General features: G+C 41.4%; 1 protein-coding gene across 3 annotated transcripts in view; it reads left to right on the forward strand.

The window, feature by feature from the left end:
• ppp2r3a (protein phosphatase 2, regulatory subunit B'', alpha) overlaps nt 1–17,364 on the forward strand; it is a 91,999-nt gene extending 74,635 nt beyond the window's left edge. For 2 of the 3 annotated variants that reach the window (XM_079875663.1, XM_079875664.1), the window contains 12 exons: nt 8,500–8,766; nt 9,295–9,398; nt 9,482–9,584; nt 10,065–10,139; nt 12,115–12,201; nt 12,311–12,467; nt 12,704–12,752; nt 12,845–12,934; nt 13,873–14,048; nt 14,451–14,569; nt 14,790–14,896; nt 15,048–17,364. In XM_079875663.1, coding sequence (XP_079731789.1) covers nt 8,500–8,766; nt 9,295–9,398; nt 9,482–9,584; nt 10,065–10,139; nt 12,115–12,201; nt 12,311–12,467; nt 12,704–12,752; nt 12,845–12,934; nt 13,873–14,048; nt 14,451–14,569; nt 14,790–14,896; nt 15,048–15,144 — 1,431 coding nt within the window. In that variant the 3' untranslated portion in view covers nt 15,145–17,364. Of the gene's footprint in view, nt 1–6,519; nt 7,118–8,499; nt 8,767–9,294; nt 9,399–9,481; nt 9,585–10,064; nt 10,140–12,114; nt 12,202–12,310; nt 12,468–12,703; nt 12,753–12,844; nt 12,935–13,872; nt 14,049–14,450; nt 14,570–14,789; nt 14,897–15,047 lie in introns of those variants that run through there. The other variant, XM_079875665.1, reaches the window with a different exon arrangement.
• The last annotated feature ends 2,003 nt before the right edge of the window (nt 17,365–19,367 follow it).

Raw genomic sequence — 19,367 nt, forward strand, 5'->3', positions numbered from 1 at the left:
ATCCAGCGAAGAGGGCTCGGTGCTGGGCAGATCCAGCGACGAGGGCTCGGTGCTGGGCAGATCCAGCGACGAGGGCTCGGTGCTGGGCAGATCCAGCGACGAGGGCTCGGTGCTGGGCAGATCCAGCGACGAGGGCTCGGTGCTGGGCAGATCCAGCGACGAGGGCTCGGTGCTGGGCAGATCCAGCGACGAGGGCTCGGTGCTGGGCAGATCCAGCGACGAGGGCTCGGTGCTGGGCAGATCCAGCGACGAGGGCTCGGTGCTGGGCAGATCCAGCGACGAGGGCTCGGTGCTGGGCAGATCCAGCGACGAGGGCTCGGTGCTGGGCAGATCCGGCGACGAGGGCTCGGTGCTGGGCAGATCCGGCGACGAGGGCTCGGTGCTGGGCAGATCCGGCGACGAGGGCTCGGTGCTGGGCAGATCCGGCGACGAGGGCTCGGTGCTGGGCAGATCCGGCGACGAGGGCTCGGTGCTGGGCAGATCCGGCGACGAGGGCTCGGTGCTGGGCAGATCCGGCGACGAGGGCTCGGTGCTGGGCAGATCCGGCGACGAGGGCTCGGTGCTGGGCAGATCCGGCGACGAGGGCTTTGTGCTGGGCGGAACCAGCGGCGAAGAGGGCTCTGAGCTGGGCAGGACCAGCGGCGAAGAGGGCTCTGAGCTGGGCAGGACCAGCGGCGAAGAGGGCTCTGAGCTGGGCAGGACCAGCGGCGAAGGCGGCTCTGAGCTGGGCAGGACCAGCGGCGAAGAAGGCTCTGAGCTGGGCGGAACCAGCGGCGAAGAAGGCTCTGAGCTGGGCAGGACCAGCGGCGAAGAGTGCTCTGAGCTGGGTGGGACCAGCGGTGAAGGGAGCTTCAAGCTCGGCGGAGTAAAAGAAAACAAAATCTCTGCGGGCATGACGCTGTCAGTCTTTAGCTCGGCGGGCATGATGCTGTCAGTCTTTAGCTCAGCGGGCATGAAGCTCACTGTCTCAGGCGCGGCGGGCATGACGCTCACTGTCTCAGGGGCGGCGGGCACGACGCATACTGCCTTGGTCTCGGCAGCTCTGACGTGAAGTGCGGGCTCAGCTGGACTGGCGTGAAGTGCAGGGTTGGGTGACATTCCTGACCGGGGCGCAACACTCTCCAGACACCGGATTACCGTCTCTTTCCAGGAAAGTCCAGTGATGTCTGGGAGGTTGAGGGGACGATGGAAAGTAGCCCCGATCAGGAATAGTGTGCTGAGGGTTTCATCCTCCAAAGAACTTGTGAGGGCGAGCTGAAAAAACTTCCGGGAGAAATCCAGGATGTCGTGGTTCTCCTGGGCCACAAGGATGAAATTGAGGTGTTCGTCCATCTTGTCTTTTGGTCGGTCAATCTGTCAGGCTTCCGGGTAGATGTAGGAGACGAACACAAAGATGATGAATTCCAAGATTTTAATTCTCAATATAAACAAATACAAACAAAAAGGGAGCGTGGGCTCAGAACATAGATAACCTAACATAAACATTAACAAACCTAACATAAGCACATTGACCGACAAGTGAGGAGTGAACAGAAGGAACTTAAATACACAGACAGATGAACACAAGACAGGTGATGCAGATGATGATGATGACGAACAGGTGGGTAATGAAGGGAGTGAGTTCAGGTGTGGAAACAAGGAGGATTCTGGGAACTGTAGTGCAGACAGGACGATGACAGACAGTGAATGTGACAGGAGGAGTGAGCCAGCTCTCAGATTTCATAAAGAATATCTTAATTTGTGTTCCGAGGATGAACTAAATTCTTACGGGGTTGGAACAACATGAGGGTGAGTAATTACTGACAGAATTTTCAGTTTTGGGTTAACTAACCCTTTAACACTGCAATATTCCATTAAAAATAAGAATTTACTATTTTGATTTCACAGTGACTTTAAAGATAACATGCTGGTTATTTATTTTTCTGTCTATCCATCTATTGCTTTATCTGTCAGTCTCTATCCATCTATCCATCTCTGAAATGCAGGCACATTTGTCCTGTCCTCTTCTTACTGTTGTCTCGTCTCCTCACTTTCAGGAAGGATCTAATATAACTGTGTGCCTCCTTGGTGCCCCATCCTCCTCCAGTCTCAGAGTTCTGTGCTGCACTTGCTGTGCCATAAATCAAAGCACTAAGCATAGCTTTGAAAGCTGAAATTAATCTCTGAATAACTGCTTTCAGGCAGCTATGCAATTTTTCTAAGCATTTGGAGCGAAGAGCACCTTCTGATTGCACCGAGGTACCCATCACTGTCACACAGCCAATACCAAACGCACATTGTGACGTTATAATGTTAGTGGGGTGCAGGGGTAGAGGGGTGTACTGCGCTTCAGCTAGCAATGGCATCCCAACACTGTGCAACTGAGACCTGCTGAAAATTGATGGAATGAAAACATTATTATTCCCACAAATGCAACAAATTTAGCTGGATTCTCCGGTAATTCGACTAAATGTGCCTCCAATAAGACCAATACACCATGAGTATTTCCAAATCCTAGAAAGCCAGTGCACTAGTAGTGGAAATCTATCTTCTAAAGGTTAAGAAGATCATTTTGATAGGTCATGGCTGTGGATGGGTGACACCCGTACATCACTCCGATACCTATGGAATCCTACAGAACTGATTTGCTGTTAATTAAAGACTCAGCGTGGTGCTGGAGTGTCTGGGATGATGGGAAGGAGACAGGTGTGATGAGTCTGGCTCCTGTCAGTGCAAGAACATACTCAGCACCTGCAGAGCCATCGAGAGGCCCGGGCACTGTTACAGCACGTCCTAGAACAAGCTGGCTGGCATAAGCAGGCAGACAGGTGTGACTCTGAAGTTGAAGCGGAGGGCCGTAGAAGTATTAACTCCTTGCTCATAGGATTTCCCAGCATTGCACAGCTCTGCCTGTCTCAGCGAATCCACTCATATGCTAGCACTGACAAGCCCATCTCTCCTTTAGCACCCAGAAACTGTTTCATAATCCAAATATAGGCCATGACTATTTACCTGTGGTAAATATTTACCTGCTATACTGTATGCTGTTATATTTTGTTTATATTAATAATATTATTTTTATAATTTACTTATATTGTTTATATTTAAGTAAATTATGCTTATTTCAATTATTATAATTATTACCTGTAGTCTGGGAAAGACCAACTAAACTAAAGTTGAATGTTCCTCACTCCAGCTGAAATATTCTAGCTGTTCTGATAGTATGATAGTATTAATTCTCAGCTACAGTTGCATGCACAAGGCTTGAAGTCAAAGAGACTGCAATATAATAATTAGTTATGCCAACAGTGGAGGGGGAAACACACTTAAGGTCTTTAGAATGTAACCCTGGATCCAGAGCGAGTGCCGCTGGTTCCACAGGCACCCACTAGGCAAGGTGACACTCTTGTATTTATATTGTTCTGCAACTGAGGACAGGAAAGTCCTGGCCTGCCCTAGTGTTTCTAGGAATTCTGCCATAATTTGTCAGGCATCGTGACTTGTAATCAAGAAATGTAATCAAATAAATTACACAAACTCATAAGATTGCTAATACAATGTGTGCTTGATCCTCATGTTGTAAGTCACATCGTAAGTTTGGCCTGTTATGTAGAACATCTGCTAGAACACTTCTGTGGTCATTTATGACACTTCTTGGTGACACTTTATTTTACAGTGTCTTAGTTACATAAGTTACATGTACTTACCATAGTAAAACAGTACATTATGCATAATTACATGCAACTACCCTCAACCAAATTCTAATCCTACCCTAACCCTACAGTAAGTACATGTTGTTAATTAATATTACTCAGAACTTAAATATATTACACTGTAACAATGACACCTTAAAATAGTGTTACCCAATTTTGATCTTGCATTTAGAATTTTATTATATAATAATACATGCATTAATCTAAGAATAAATACTTTATTATTAGCGTTAAAGGTCAGTTCCGTAAATAATTGAATGGTTGGATACCATACGTTAACTTGGTGTGAGGAAGTTTTAACAAAAAAGTACATTTACCTCAAATGTTAGAAATCGCAAAAAATTGGATGGTACAAGACCTGCGTATGAATGCGATCACTTAAAAACTAACTTTTTGCTTTGACTAAAGAGATATTACAGTGCACTCTGTCACCAGCAAGCTGAACATAATGAAGCATGAGCTCCCAAAGATATTTGATCCAGAGAACATTGTTTTGTAATATTATAATAATGGTGAGACTGGAAAGTGACTCGAGCGGGATCTGAATTTGGGTCGTCCGCACAAAAGCACCATCATGCAACGTGTTGGCACACGTGAACCGTCCATCAGGCCTTGTCCCTGCCTGAACTTCACTTAAAAAAGAAATGGAGGACTAGAATTTCTAGCTCCAGCCCTGTCCGTAGTGCAGCCATATAGCGCACATGTTCACATGCACCTTAATAGTGGTTAAGTGCTCATAGTGCTCCCGTGGGGATGCAGGTTCTGTGTCATTTTGCCGTAGTAGATCCCTAGTGTGCTAGAATACAGTGTGAGTCAGAAGCATGCTAACTATAATCTGGTTCTGAGGTTACTTGTTTCATGGAAGATAACTTCATTAATGTTCTATTTACAGCAGGTTTGTTTTTCAGACTAAGAATTGGCCAACACAAGAATAAGTATTTAATTACATGCACTTGGAACTGTGCATGCATCTCTTCTCTTCCTCCATTGGCTAATGGTGTTAGCAGCAGGCAGGCCTCTTTATGTCTCTCTGCCCACAGAGGAATCTTGATGCGTTTGATATTCTCCTAACAGCTGCCGGAGACAGAACGGGGAATGCTGGGATTGCTATGTACAAGTGAAAATGTCAGGAGGCCTCCTGTACAGAGGGTGTTATTTATAAGGCTTAAAGGAAAGCGGAGAAGATCTGCTGGGTGTTAGAGCTTAGTTACGCAAAGAAATCAGCTCCATTACCTTTGCTTTTTTTTCTTCTTAAAAAGTTGGTTGGTTTATTTGTGCAGATAAAATGTAAACATGGCACTGATTAACGCAGCTGTCTGTCAATATAACCCACACACCACCATGTGTACATTTCTAGAAAGATAGCTGTTGGATAATTTATAAACACAGACACTAGGTGTCACTATACTTATTTAGTTCTCTGTTTTGTTGTTCACACAGGTATAGGGGATGGTAGACTAGAAGTTAAAATGTTTACACAAACATGGACTTGATCCCAGGCAATGTTGGAAATAATGAGTGTGATATTGTTTCTCATGATCATTGTCCTTAAAGTAGACATTTGTTTATTGTGGATATTACTAATAATAATATTAATCACAATAATATTTTAAATTAATAATAATAATTGATAATAATATTAAATATTTTTTCCTGGGTCAAGAAAATGCTCTTGTAACAAAGGATCAGTGTCTAGGACTGACTTCTGGTATCCTCTCTACTCAGCTATGATGTAATCCTAGTTTTGTTAAATCTACTCCTGTGGAAGTTTGAGCTAATGAACCTTTTGCTACGACAACTCTGTGACCAGCTTCAAAGAATGGAACAGTCCAGGGTTGGGTCAAATTGTCAACGGGTAACTGTATGAAGAATTGGACCCAGGTCAGTCTATGGAAACCAGGGCATCAGCAAACTTCCAAGGGGGCCTAAAGATGATTTATATAAGAAATATCTAGATTTTTTGCTGTTGTTGTTGTTTTAGCTTTTGATTGTTTTGATTCACCTCCTCAACAAGTGTGTTTGTGTGTGTGTGTGTGTGTGTGTGTGTGTGTGTGTGTGTGTGTGTGTGTGTGTGTGTGTGTGTGTGTGTGTGTGTGTGTGTGTGTGTGTGTGTGTGTGTGTGTGTGTGTGTAGAATAAAAACCTGTATATGAGTTAGTCTAATTTTAAAAGTGTGATTTTTAGACCTGGAAAAATCATATAAATTAATAAAAGTTGTATGACTCCATGGGAATTTTTAAGTTAAATATACATTTTTCTAGTTATGCAAAGCTCTGGAAAGTCTTGTCAGGTAGAAACTGAGTCAAAAGAATATTTTTAAAAATCCCTATTGTTTCTCCTTATCCAGTAAATCACGAACAGCTGGAAAAGTCATGGGGCCTTCGAATGTTCTTGTAGCGCACCAGTTGGGTTATGTCTGCCTTGAGTATCAAGTTCAGTATCAAGTTGAGTATCGGTTAGTTTGAAACTTTTTAGAGCAGAGAGGAAGCTTTGTGCACTCCAGACATCAGTGTTGTTATGCTCTGGGTGCAGTGCCCTAAAACGCTGCCCTATTACTCCACTCCCGAAGTGCACCCCATGAACTCTCGGGTGCCATTTATCACAGGGGCCTGGCCCTCCAAGCAATCTCCCATCTCTCTCTCTGCCTTCCTCTGCACATAAACAAAGTCTTGGTCGAGCAATTTGAACTTCATCAGTGCTCTGGCTAACTTTAGCCTTTCTGTTTGGGGGTGGGAGGGGGCTTCCATTCCCATAATACAACTTGCTCACCCCTACGGACATTTGACACAGCTGATCCCCCTCCCCTCCATATCGGTGCGTTCAGCCCCCTGCTCATCAGGACAGAACAGGCTAAGAGAGAGAGAGGGGACTGGTCCGGGGGGCAGAACCCAGAGCGGCTCATGTTTCGCAGGGCTGGGAACCCGTTGGCTATGGACTTGAGTTGAGATTTTGTGTTTTGTAGTTTCGAAAGGCAATCAGGAGGCTGGCGGCCTGGCCTCTTTGGTACAATGCTCCTGGATTCCAGCTGTTACAGTAGCAGGCACGATTCTAGGAATTGTTCCGTGCGCCAAGACACATCCACCTTACATCCCTGGACAAAGCCTGGCAAATGAGAGTTTTGAAGTGAGTGGAACAAGAGCATACGAGTGACACTGGCTAGAACGGAGTTCTCTGCAAGTTCCTGAACGGAAGCTGATCCTCCTGAGGACCTACTGTTGGAGTAGCTTCTCCAATTTCCTTATTTGGAGGGTTTTTCCTCATTTCTCACTTTTTGAATCTTTTGACATTGCCAATATGATGATCAAGGAGGCCTCGTTAAGGGAGGATCCCGACTTGCGGGGCGAACTGGCCTTTTTGGCCCGAGGCTGTGATTTTGTCCTTCCGTCACGGTTCAAGAAAAGGCTCAAGTCTTTCCAGCAAGCCCAGGTCAGTAGCCAACCTCTGTAGTTCAGTAAAGAATGCCATAGCTAACTCTCACATGCCAGACAAGACAAACTATTCACAGGCAGATACCAACGTGTTTATTAATAGGATAGTGTAAGGGGGTGAGGCAGGACAGGAATACAGTGTCCAAGTGTTGCGTACAGGAGCTTCGAGGAGGGGGGAGGGAGCGGATGGTACAGGCCGGGTTTGAGCCACAGCTGTTCTCTTCAATACGTCCATTTGGTCCTGTCCTGCTTGCAGTAGATTTCTTCAAAATTCAGTCGCACTTCAACAGCTCTTTTTCTGTTTGATTAACAGTAAGACTGTGCCGTTTAGAAATAAGCGGCCTGAGGTGCACGCTATGACTCTAGGGTTTTACCCGGAGACCAGAATAAGAACAGTATGTCAAGACTATGTATAGAATGTGTTGGACATTTCCACAGCTTGTTATTAGAAGTTTAACCTTGGTGCCGCAATGTCCTGTCTGAAAAGAATGAAGTAAACTGACATCAGCTGTTAGTGTCGGGCCTGTGAATTAGACTGTAAGCATGCAGTGTTTTGGAGCACCATGCAACATGTCCCAATCATTTATCCAATCCACAAAGAGTTGAGCCCAAATCACTCTACTTCACCATTATGTCAATGAGAAAAAAATGCAGGTGGACATAAAAGTAAACAAACCCCCTTGAAATGAAGTATTTGGCTTGTTTTGGTGAGGGCGAGAAGATTAGGTGGAAAATATCTGTCTTATTTTTTGCGGAGGAGTTCCTGTCATCACATCGGCAGGAAAGTTGATGAGGCCGAAGTTGATTGATCAACGTGAATATGCAGAACGAGAGCCAACATCCTCGCACAGCAAGTACCGGGAGAGAAGTTTTCATAAAGATCGCTAGCGATTAAGTAGGCATCTTTAATGTCACAGACTATTTTAAAGGCATTGTTTACTTGTTAATTTGATACCGCATATTACTCTAAATACTTCTGTAGAGATTGGACATGATGCTGAAGTAAATGCTTATGAGAAGATGTGCACTAAATATACAAAATATGTGCTGCCTTGATGTTTTCTCAATATTGAAGTCATTCCTGAAATTTTCTTTGTATTACTTATACTGTACATCTTGTCACGCAATGGCGAACATGGTATATTTATATTAAACAGCCACTGTTAACACCATTTTTTCATATCTACTGTTTGCTTCATGCACATCTTCAGCTGAACTTTTTTAGCATGGCTTCTTTGATCTGTTGTGGAATGACATTCATATTCAGCTGAATTTCTTTGAGATCTTGTGAAGCAAATGTAGAACTTGGCCTAAACGGTTGTCACACCCATGGAGATCCTTATTCTTTCTCTTATTGTTTCTCTCTCTGTGTCTCAATAGATCCAGCCTGAGAAGAAACCTGGAACACCTCCTCCATCTCTTGCACCTGCACCCTCCTCGCCAACCCCACGGTCACCCAGTCCTCCGCCAGCCAAAGTGGTGGCCACGCCCCCACCCTCCTCCATAAACATTCCACGCTTCTACTTCCCCAAAGGCCTTCCAAACTGTGCAGCCAACTATGACGAGGCCATTGCCAAAATTGAGGCAGCCTTCACAGAGTTTGAGGAGGAGAAAGCTGACATTTATGAAATGGGGAAGATAGCAAAGGTGCATATGAAATGAGAACTGTTTTGCCTGAAATGAGATTCATAGTCTGAACCATTCTCAATAGCCTTTTTGACAGCTTTGAACATGCAAGCTGACACTTGTTTTTCGAAGTCTTTGCCAGCAGATCTGCTTGCCAAATTGTATTGCCACAGCATTACGATGGATGCCATCTCCAAACAACACTCTATTTTATTTTCTCACATTTTGAATAATATTTGAACATTAGCATATAATTAAGAAATATTAACAGAATAATCCATCCTGACATTTACACTATGAGAATCAGATATTTGGACCCTTAAAGAGGATCAATCTTATAATGTACATAAATTATTTTTAGTTTTTTTCATAAACATTTAAGTAATATCGAGATTTAATAAAAATGTGTTATCGGCTTTTATTTCTTTCTTTGGCAGTACATGATTATAATTATAGATTAATTAATATTAATTCATTAATATTATAATTTAATGTCAATGCCATTTAAAATGCAACGAAAACAGAAAATTCACGTATTGCATTTCACAGGCATGCGGATGTCCCCTCTATTGGAAATCACCAATGTTCATTTGCGCTGGTGGAGAGAGAACAGGTTTTGTTTCTGTTCACTCATTCATTGCAACATTTAGAAAGTAAGTTTCAGCACACACATCACATCTTTATACATCTTGTGTGGCATTGGATTGAGACTTTCTGCCTTTATTCTTCTTTACAGGTTATTGCACAGCTGCTACGATGATGCATCCAAGTTTGTTTACTTGCTGGCCAAACCAGGCTGCAATTACCTGGAACAAGAAGATTTCATCCCTCTATTACAGGTTGGAACATTGCTCTTGTGATTCATTGTTTTTTTTTTTTTACAGTGCATATAGCTGTGAAAAATAAATATTTTGAAACCACCTGTATTTCTGCATCAGTGATTAGATATGAACATATGATAATGAATAAAAGAAGTCTTAGGTAAATGTAAAATAAAAAAATATGCGACCAATAGAGGATCTAAATGGTGCACAATGTGTTTTGTTTTGTTAAAATTGTGAAAAAAATAAATAATTTGTTTTCCTGCTTTATATTATATTATATTATATTATATTATATTATATTATATTATAATCTTTCCAAACTGACTGTCTCGTGTTGGATATTAGAGGCTATATTTTTATTATAGTTTGTAATGGTTGTTTTATTTATTTTTGTGTTATAAATAATGTTACATTTAATAAATTCATTACATAGGCGGTCTAAAGGAGCTTTGTAGACTTAAACTTAATCTTGTTTTTGTTTTGTTTTTTGATTAGGACATTGTGGACACTCATCCAGGCCTGACATTTTTGAAAGATGCTCCTGAATTCCATTCCCGGTACATCACAACAGTAAGCATCTTTATGAAGGGCTCAATCACACAGACAGAAGTTTCTCATGGGGATAAGATTACAGGAATGGGGATTTTTCTTGTCTTTGGAACATGCTGCTAAATTCTTTTATGTTTTTAAAACATCGTTTCACAACTTTTTGAGTGTCAGCGTCTGTCAACTGAGTTTGAAAGCCTTGTTAGCTTATTTAGGTGTTTACAGTAAATCAGATCCAGCTATCTGAGCTGGTGAAGCGTCGAAACAGTGAAACCTGGAGTGCGCCTGTCTGTCTATCTTTCTGTCTGTGGGACAGCTGCAACACGTGCTGCGAAGGGAGATGGAGGGGGTGGGAAGGGCAATGGCGTCAAAGTGGCCTGACATCACGGAAACACGGATGCCACCAAAGGTCTTGCACAACCCCATATTTAGACACTTCCTTGCACTGGTGCACTGGCTGACACACCCCGGTACTAATTTCTCCTATGAGGACTGATCTACCATGAAATGTTAATCCACACTGATGTCACTGTTTCTCTTGGAGCCTGAAGCATGGGGCCTTTGTCACCACAGGGCTAGATATAACCCAGTATGTCTCCATACGACCAGTCACTAGACATCTGTACCTACAGGCAGAAACAACTTCTGAATGGAATGTTCAGTAATATTTAATACAAATTGAAAATTCTGTCATCATTTACTCCAAACCTGTATGACTTGAGATTTCAGAGCTGTTATGGATGGAAGGTGTAGAATCCAACAGTTGGATAAGCTTAATTAAGATGTCCCATTTCTCTCTGGTTTCAATGTGCACTTGGGCTGTTATTTTTAGAGTATCAGATTTCCACTACACGATTATCGTGGCCAAAATAGCCTCATTAGTGATATTATTGCGATAGCTATTGAAATTGTGAATAAATAATGCTATCAGTCTTTCATATGTCGTGTCTCGCTATTGTCTGTCATCTCCGACAGTTTTGTGCAACAGTAGTAGCTACAATCTGCGTCATCATCGTCATCTTTTTCTGTTTTATGATGAGTGCTAACCAGCGTTAAGCTGCAATACCGCCACTTACTATGTTGGAGTGTCAACCTAAATTATTTAGGTTATCATTTTTGTGTTTTTTTTTACATTTTTTATTTAAGAACACAAGCGACACCCCTGATAAACACATTTGCTCTGCAAAATATCACTTCTTATCAAATGTGGCATCACTGAAATCCAGAGTATCATTTCTCAGTTGGGCTTTGACTTGAGGCCATTATGTAGAGAGATTATGGGTTCTGGAACTTGTTTAAACATTTTGGGCCAGATTTACTAAACAGGGCAAATTAGCGTGAGAGCGCATTTCCAAAAAAGCGCAGATGGGAGTGGAAAGTTCTGTGTGTGATCTATGACGACGCGCACATTAAAGACACAGCCGGATCATTTCCATAATGACCAACGCAATCTACTAAGAGCAACGCAAATTAGCGTCTGGTTTAAAACATGCTTTTTTGGGGCTTTAAATAATAGCACCAATACCAGTAAATTGACTAGCGCAAATCTTAGGAAATCACCTTGCGTGATTCATTTAAATACTCTCCTCTCATAAATTTTGCATCTGAAAGGGAAATTTCTACAACTGCATATTCAATAAGGTCAGCTGCAAAAATAACCCTGTCCACGCCTCTTCAGCGCTAATTTTTCACTGCATGTCTTTAGTAAATCCCGACAATAGTTTTTTGATGCCAGAAGAGTTAGTAAATCTGGCCCCTAGGCTTTATGTATTTGGGTTTCATGATTATTATGATGTAGAACATGTAGAGAACATCTTAAAGTAACCGCTTCAAAGACTCTTTTTGGATTATGTCCAAAGTAGTAAATTCTTTTATTATCGATTGTTCCTAGATGTAGTGTTTTGGAGATTAAGCAAGCACTTTAGTCTAGGTCTTTTAAACTTTTCTTTAGAACTTTTTGACATCCTTAACTCCATGATGTCCTTTCTCTACTCTTCAGGTGATTCAGAGAATATTTTATACGGTTAATCGCTCCTGGACAGGCAAGATCAACATGACAGAGCTCAGAAGAAGCAACTTCCTCCAGGTAAACACTATTAAATGCCATCATAACTCTAGGCCTTCAATGTGTTGAATTCAATTTTCCAAACTTGAAGGGACTTTTTCATCATAAGCCACTCTTGCTGTCTCACTAGACTCTCGCCCTGCTGGAAGAAGAGGACGACATCAATCAAATTACAGATTATTTCTCTTATGAGCACTTCTACGTCATTTACTGTAAGTTCTGGGAGCTGGACACTGACCATGACCTCTTCATTGACCCCAAGGACCTGGCCAGGTACAATGACCATGGTAAGTACACAGTGAACCTGTTTTTGCTCTAGATGAGTGTCATTTGTTAGCTTTTATCACTATTTAAAAGGAGAATTTACCCAAAAATGAAAGTTCTGTTATCATTTACTAATTTCTGGGTAAACTGTCCCTTACATGAACTTGTGAGTCTCATTGAGATTCCAAACAGAGTTGTGGACTGTGTGGTACTGAGAAATGGCTTTTGATGTGTGTCTACTCTGTTCTTCTTTGCAAAGCTTCATCAAGCAGAATCATTGAGAGGCTGTTTTCAGGATCTGTTACAAGGTAGGACCTGCTGGGGAGAAATAAAGTAGTATCTGAGATTTACTTGGGTGGCATACATGTAGCTTATGATACAAGTTTGTTCTTTCTTCTAGGGGAAACTCAGTGCAGAGAGAAGGAAGAATGAGCTACGCTGAGTTTGTTTGGTTCCTCATTTCAGAAGAGGACAAAAAGAACCCCACGAGGTAACGACAGATGAGATATCACAAATATGATTGCAAATTCTAGATCAGTTTTGAGAACACGTGTTATAGTTTTTGGTATTTTAAATAAATCTGAAATAAAATATACATTTTAAATAAAAAAAACTTGAGGTGCGGTGACATTTACTGTTGTTGCTTAGCGAACTTTTGCCAATGAAATCCAGTCATTTTAAAATAAATCGGCGTGATCGGGAGTTTCACGGGAGGGCGATCAAGTTCCCCAGGCAGATTTCGCTCATGAATTCGCCATGGTGACCTTAGAAAAAGCTGTTTGGTTCGAAAGGGACTTCTGTGTGAGCTGTGCTTTATACATCACTACATTAACAATGGACAGTGGAGGACAAATTTCACTGAAATATCACTAATGTGACCAAACCTTTAAACATAAAAAACAAAAATTAGAAATGTTGCCTTGGCAACTAGCTGAAATAAGTAAATTTGAGTTGAAGTTCTAAAATGATTAAACTGAAATAAAAATAGATTAAAGGTATAAATAAACATAAAAAATCAAACCATAACTAATAAAAATGATTAAAGAACATTACAAAATTGCTTAAACTAAAATAACTGAACATATAAACATAAAAGCTAATTCAAAAATATTAATAAATATGATAATATTATGTAAATAATACTTATACTTTTGTTTTTAAAAAGGTGTTATGATTGATTGATAAATTAACTAGGCCCATATAAATTAAGCATCCAGTCTATCTTTTCTGGAACATACTGTAAATAGAGATTGTTGGCCTAAAAGGTATTTAGACATTGAAGCCTAAGTTATGACAAAATATCAAACAAATATGCATTTTTAAAAGAAGGGTAGTACAAACACTGTTTGAAGTGTAAAAATGCTGTAAAAGTGTCCAAATACTTTTTTGGGCCTACTAAAATAACGATAACTCTCTCTCTCTGTTCAGTATAGAGTACTGGTTTCGCTGTATGGATATGGATGGAGATGGTGTTCTGTCCATGTTTGAACTGGAGTTTTTCTATGAGGAGCAGTGTGAACGCATGGAGGGGATGGGCATTGAACCACTGCCCTTCCAGGATCTCCTGTGCCAGATGCTGGACTTAGTTAAACCAGAATGCCCAGGTAACAAACCCATTCTGGTCCTCTCAAACTCATAGCTCCATCTCACCCATATTATATTCAGTCAAAACAGGAAGAACATGAGGCTACCTCTAAAGTAGAAATAACACACATAGTCTTAGTGTGTAGTATACATGCTTTAATCCCATGTTCTGATCCCATTCCTTTCTCTTTCTCACTAAATTTCCTGTCATTCTAGAGTTTCATGTCAGTTAAAAGCCCATAAATGACAATAAAAAGCACCACCATGACTTTACTGAAAGTAGCTTTAAATAAAAGTCTCTGCCAAATGTAAAAATGTCAATGTAAGATATTGATAAATTGTATACCTTGAATGCTCAGGAATTTACCTGTCAAGTGAATAAATGTACAGTAATGTAAACAACTGATGATGTCTCTTGGCAGGTAAAATCACTCTTCGAGATTTGAAGCGCTGCAGGATGGCACATATATTCTACGACACATTCTTCAATCTGGAGAAGTACCTGGACCATGAGCAGAGAGATCCCTTTGCAGTGCAGAAGGTAAGAGTTTAATGGGTTGCATTTATGTCCAGATCCACTGTGCTGGATGTTATCTATGTTAGTACTCTGAGCATTCTGTAACTGTAAGTGTGTGTGTGTGTGTGTGTGTGTGTGTGTGTGTGTGTGTGTGTGTGTGTGTGTGTGTGTGTGTGTGTGTGTGTGTGTGTGTGTGTGTGTGTGTGTGTGTGTGTGTGTGTGTGTGTGTGTGTGTGTGTATCAGGATTTGGATAGTGATGGTCCAGAGCCCTCAGACTGGGACAAGTATGCTTCCGAAGAGTATGAGATTCTTGTGGCAGAGGAGACGGCCAATGAACAGCTACGAGAGGGGTGAGTCAATGCGCTCTGTAATGGAATGAATTCGCTACAGAGTTCATTACATTGCATAGAGATGAGATACAGTACCAACTATAGTATATGTGGTTGAACTCCATATAGCAGAGGAGTATGAAGCTTAACTGTTGCATGCTTGCTTTTGCAGATCTTTCGACGACGATTACGAGTCCGATGAGCTCACGGTCTCCTCAGACATTGGAAGTAAAATGGATAAGCTGGTCATATCTGATTTATCGGCATAAGTTGCCGTTTTTGTCTACACACCATGACGTTGAATGGAGAACCACCACGCCATATTTTCCCTGACGTGTCAAAAAGGGAAAAATGTTTTTCTACATTTCATTAAGGACATTTGTGTGTGTGTGTGCATGTGTGCAATAGAACCACATCTAAAACCAAAAGGCTTCAGACACCCACAAAAAGGCTTTATGTGCAATATGTCTTAACATGTAAATGTAAACTCAATGTTTTTCACTCTCATACTGATAATTACATCCACTCCCAAACTAAACTGCCGGCTGGTTCCATCCACCCTTCACAAAGACTTTGATGTGAAAAAAGGACTTTTTAGTAACTTAAGAATGAGTTTAGAATGTGTTTTAATGTGAGTGAAACTATATGTAATGCTGCCATATATTTTTGCAGGGTGGGGAGGGAAATACTAGAGAGACTTTATACTTGTGTGGCCCGTAATTCACGGAAACTAGTCCTCTCAGATTAAACCAGACATTTAAGTCATGAGATCAGCACATATCTTGTGCTATGCTGTGTTGCACATTATGTTTAAGGGACGTGGCAACGGTGCAAACGTGTTGCTCCCAGTGGTCACTGATGGTATTGCATGTTGTTGCTTAAAGAAAAGACTTTTTAAGTGTTTGAACTTAATTACAGACATAAAACCTCCTTTTACATATTTCCAGATGAACTGACCAGGACAATCTTAGACTTGAAAGTGCTTTTTGGAAATGTCCTTTCTCAGCTATATGATGTTTTTATCTGGGGTTGAAATGGTCACATCTTTTTCAAGAAATGTAAACGTGAAATATATAAACTATATATATATATATATATATATATATATATATATATACATATACATTCATCATACTTTTCATCCTCAGTGTACAGAGACATTTGTCCTATAGCATTTTGTGTATGTATTTAATTTCACCTGTAATCATGTAAAGAGAACTGTAACATACTATTTATTTGGCGTGGACATTAACTCACAGTCCCTTTGACCCCTGACCCTTTGGTTGGCCACTCAATCAAGTCACCAAAATTCAGTGCTATTAACTAGAGTTTCCACATTTAAAGTCAATCATATAATGTGCAATGAATTGGAATTGCAAAAATAACCATCTCATAGTGGTCTGCCATTGGTCGGTCAAACAGGTAGTCCCGCCCCGAACGCACGCCATTGGGTTGAAAGCGCCACAGAGCCACAATGTTTACAGGGAAATCAACCTACGCTTGCTTATAGTTCTCTGCACATTAAATTGGAGGGATTGGAGAAATTATTTTATAATCCAAAATGACAGACTTCAGCTTTACTGATAGAAATGTCTCTTAGTGCTGGCCAGCCAGATCAGTGATTTACAAATGTCTCTCTGTGTGCTTGATGGCCAAACCTCCCTCCACTCGATCACACTCTTTGGTTTATGTAATTAGTGTAATATATTTATATATGTGAAGTGGTTTTGTTTGTTTGTTTGTTTGTTTTTGTTTGGCCAGCCATTTTATGGTTTACCAATAGCTTTTCCTTGTACTGTAGTCTAGCTCTTTTTTGACCTAGGACATTTATTTTATATAGCCACTGTAAATGTCTTTGTATTTTATTTTTCCCATGTGATTGACTCTGCCACTGAGTGGTAGGGGACATTTAAATTATGATATATCTCTAACTGCCAGTGTTATATAATGTGCATTAAGCTGAGTGGACAGGGGCTTTATGAAGGAATTCAATATGAAATTGCTGACAGGTGACAATCAACTGGACATGTTTCTGCCATTAATGACATGCAAGTAGCACTTAGAAAAAAAACAGAGCAATACAACTGCTGTAGTGTTACACTTTTATCAGGACTATTAGACATTAAAACACAAAGCTGAAAGTAAACTTGACTAACGCTACAATCCTGGTTCATCATTTTTATCACATTGAGCGCTATGCAAATCTGATCTTCTGGACAGCTATTGGCAGCTACAGAAGCTGTAAACAACAAAACTTGTTAGTGTGCAACTTTTTTCTTCTTTTTATCTTTTTTGAGTTTTATATCTTTCCACGTGTTCTTTTTTCTTTTGGATCTGATATGCCTTGCTTGTAGACGGTGAAAGACGGGACTTGAGTAGCTTGATCTCTTAAGTGCTCTGATGAGATGGCTCTGGTGTTCGCATGAATTTTCCCTCTTTTTTTTTTTTTTTTTGGAAAATTATGAAAATAAATAAAAATGTTAATTCATGCAATGCCTACAGGCTTTTCATTCATGACAGCAGGGAGGTGCACCACCAAAAAAAACAATTCTGTCATTAATTACTCACCCAAAGATTACTCACTCAAAAAGTTAATAAAGAGATCGTAAAACTAAGCCATACGAATAGTGCGGTTTAGTCCACTTTTAGTCCAAAGAGTTTAGTCCAATGAGACTCGGTCACTTTATATGATGAACTGATTGAATTTAGGCTTTTAATCACATATAAATATTGATCGGCGAACATAAATAGAACTGAACCTTATTGACGCGCGAGATCAAACTACTTGCGGAATCTCAAACGTGCTGCGAAACACGAGAATGAACCTCATTAGATTTTGCGGAAGCTCAAACATGCTGCGTAACACGAGAATGAACCTCATTGGTTCTTGCGGAAGCTCAAACGTGCTGCGTAACATGAGAATGAACCTCATTGGTACTTGCGGAAGCTCAAACGTGCTGCGCAACACGAGAATGAACCTCATTGGTTTTGCTGACTGCGTAACACACGAGAATGAACCTCATTGGTTCTTGCGTAAGCTCAAACGTGCTGCGCAACACGAGAATGAACCTCATTGGTTCTTGCGGAAGCTCAAACGTGCTGCGCAACACGAGAATGAACCTCATTGGTTCTTGCGTAAGCTCAAACGTGCTGCGCAACACGAGAATGAACCTCATTGGTTCTTGCGGAAGCTCAAACGTGCTGCATAACATGAGAATGAACCTCATTGGTTCTTGCGTAAGCTCAAACGTGCTGCCCAACACGAGAATGAACCTCATTGGTTTTGCTGACTGCGTAACACACGAGAATGAACCTCATTGGTTCTTGCGTAAGCTCAAATGTGCTGCGCAACACGAGAATGAACCTCATTGGTTCTTGCGTAAGCTCAAACGTGCTGCGCAACACGAGAATGAACCTCATTGGTTCTTGCGGAAGCTCAAACGTGCTGCATAACATGAGAATGAACCTCATTGGTTCTTGCGTAAGCTCAAACGTGCTGCGCAACACGAGAATGAACCTCATTGGTTTTGCTGACTGCGTAACACACGAGAATGAACCTCATTGGTTCTTGCGTAAGCTCAAATGTGCTGCGCAACACGAGAATGAACCTCATTGGTTCTTGCGTAAGCTCAAATGTGCTGCACAACACGAGAATGAACCTCATTGGTTCTTGCGTAAGCTCAAACGTGCTGCGCAACACGAGAATGAACCTCATTGGTTCTTGCGTAAGCTCAAACGTGCTGCCCAACACGAGAATGAACCTCATTGGTTCTTGCGGAAGCTCAAACGTGCTGCATAACATGAGAATGAACCTCATTGGTTCTTGCGTAAGCTCAAACGTGCTGCCCAACACGAGAATGAACCTCATTGGTTTTGCTGACTGCGTAACACACGAGAATGAACCTCATTGGTTCTTGCGTAAGCTCAAATGTGCTGCGCAACACGAGAATGAACCTCATTGGTTTTGCTGACTGCGTAACACACGAGAATGAACCTCATTGGTTCTTGCGTAAGCTCAAACGTGCTGCGCAACACGAGAATGAACCTCATTGGTTTTGCTGACTGCGTAACACACGAGAATGAACCTCATTGGTTCTTGCGTAAGCTCAAACGTGCTGCGCAACACGAGAATGAACCTCATTGGTTCTTGCGGAAGCTCAAACGTGCTGCATAACATGAGAATGAACCTCATTGGTTCTTGCGTAAGCTCAAACGTGCTGCGTAACACGAGAATGAACCTCATTGGTTTTGCTGACTGCGTAACACACGAGAATGAACCTCATTGGTTCTTGCGTAAGCTCAAATGTGCTGCCCAACACGAGAATGAACCTCATTGGTTCTTGCGTAAGCTCAAATGTGCTGCCCAACACGAGAATGAACCTCATTGGTTTTGCTAACTGCGTAACACACGAGAATGAACCTCATTGGTTCTTGCGGAAGCTCACAGGAATGATGAAATAGAGTTTGGAATGACATCAGGGTAATTAATGAC

This window comes from Squalius cephalus (genome assembly GCF_949319135.1).
Source record: "Squalius cephalus genome assembly, chromosome: 7".
Classification (NCBI taxonomy): domain Eukaryota; kingdom Metazoa; phylum Chordata; class Actinopteri; order Cypriniformes; family Leuciscidae; genus Squalius; species Squalius cephalus.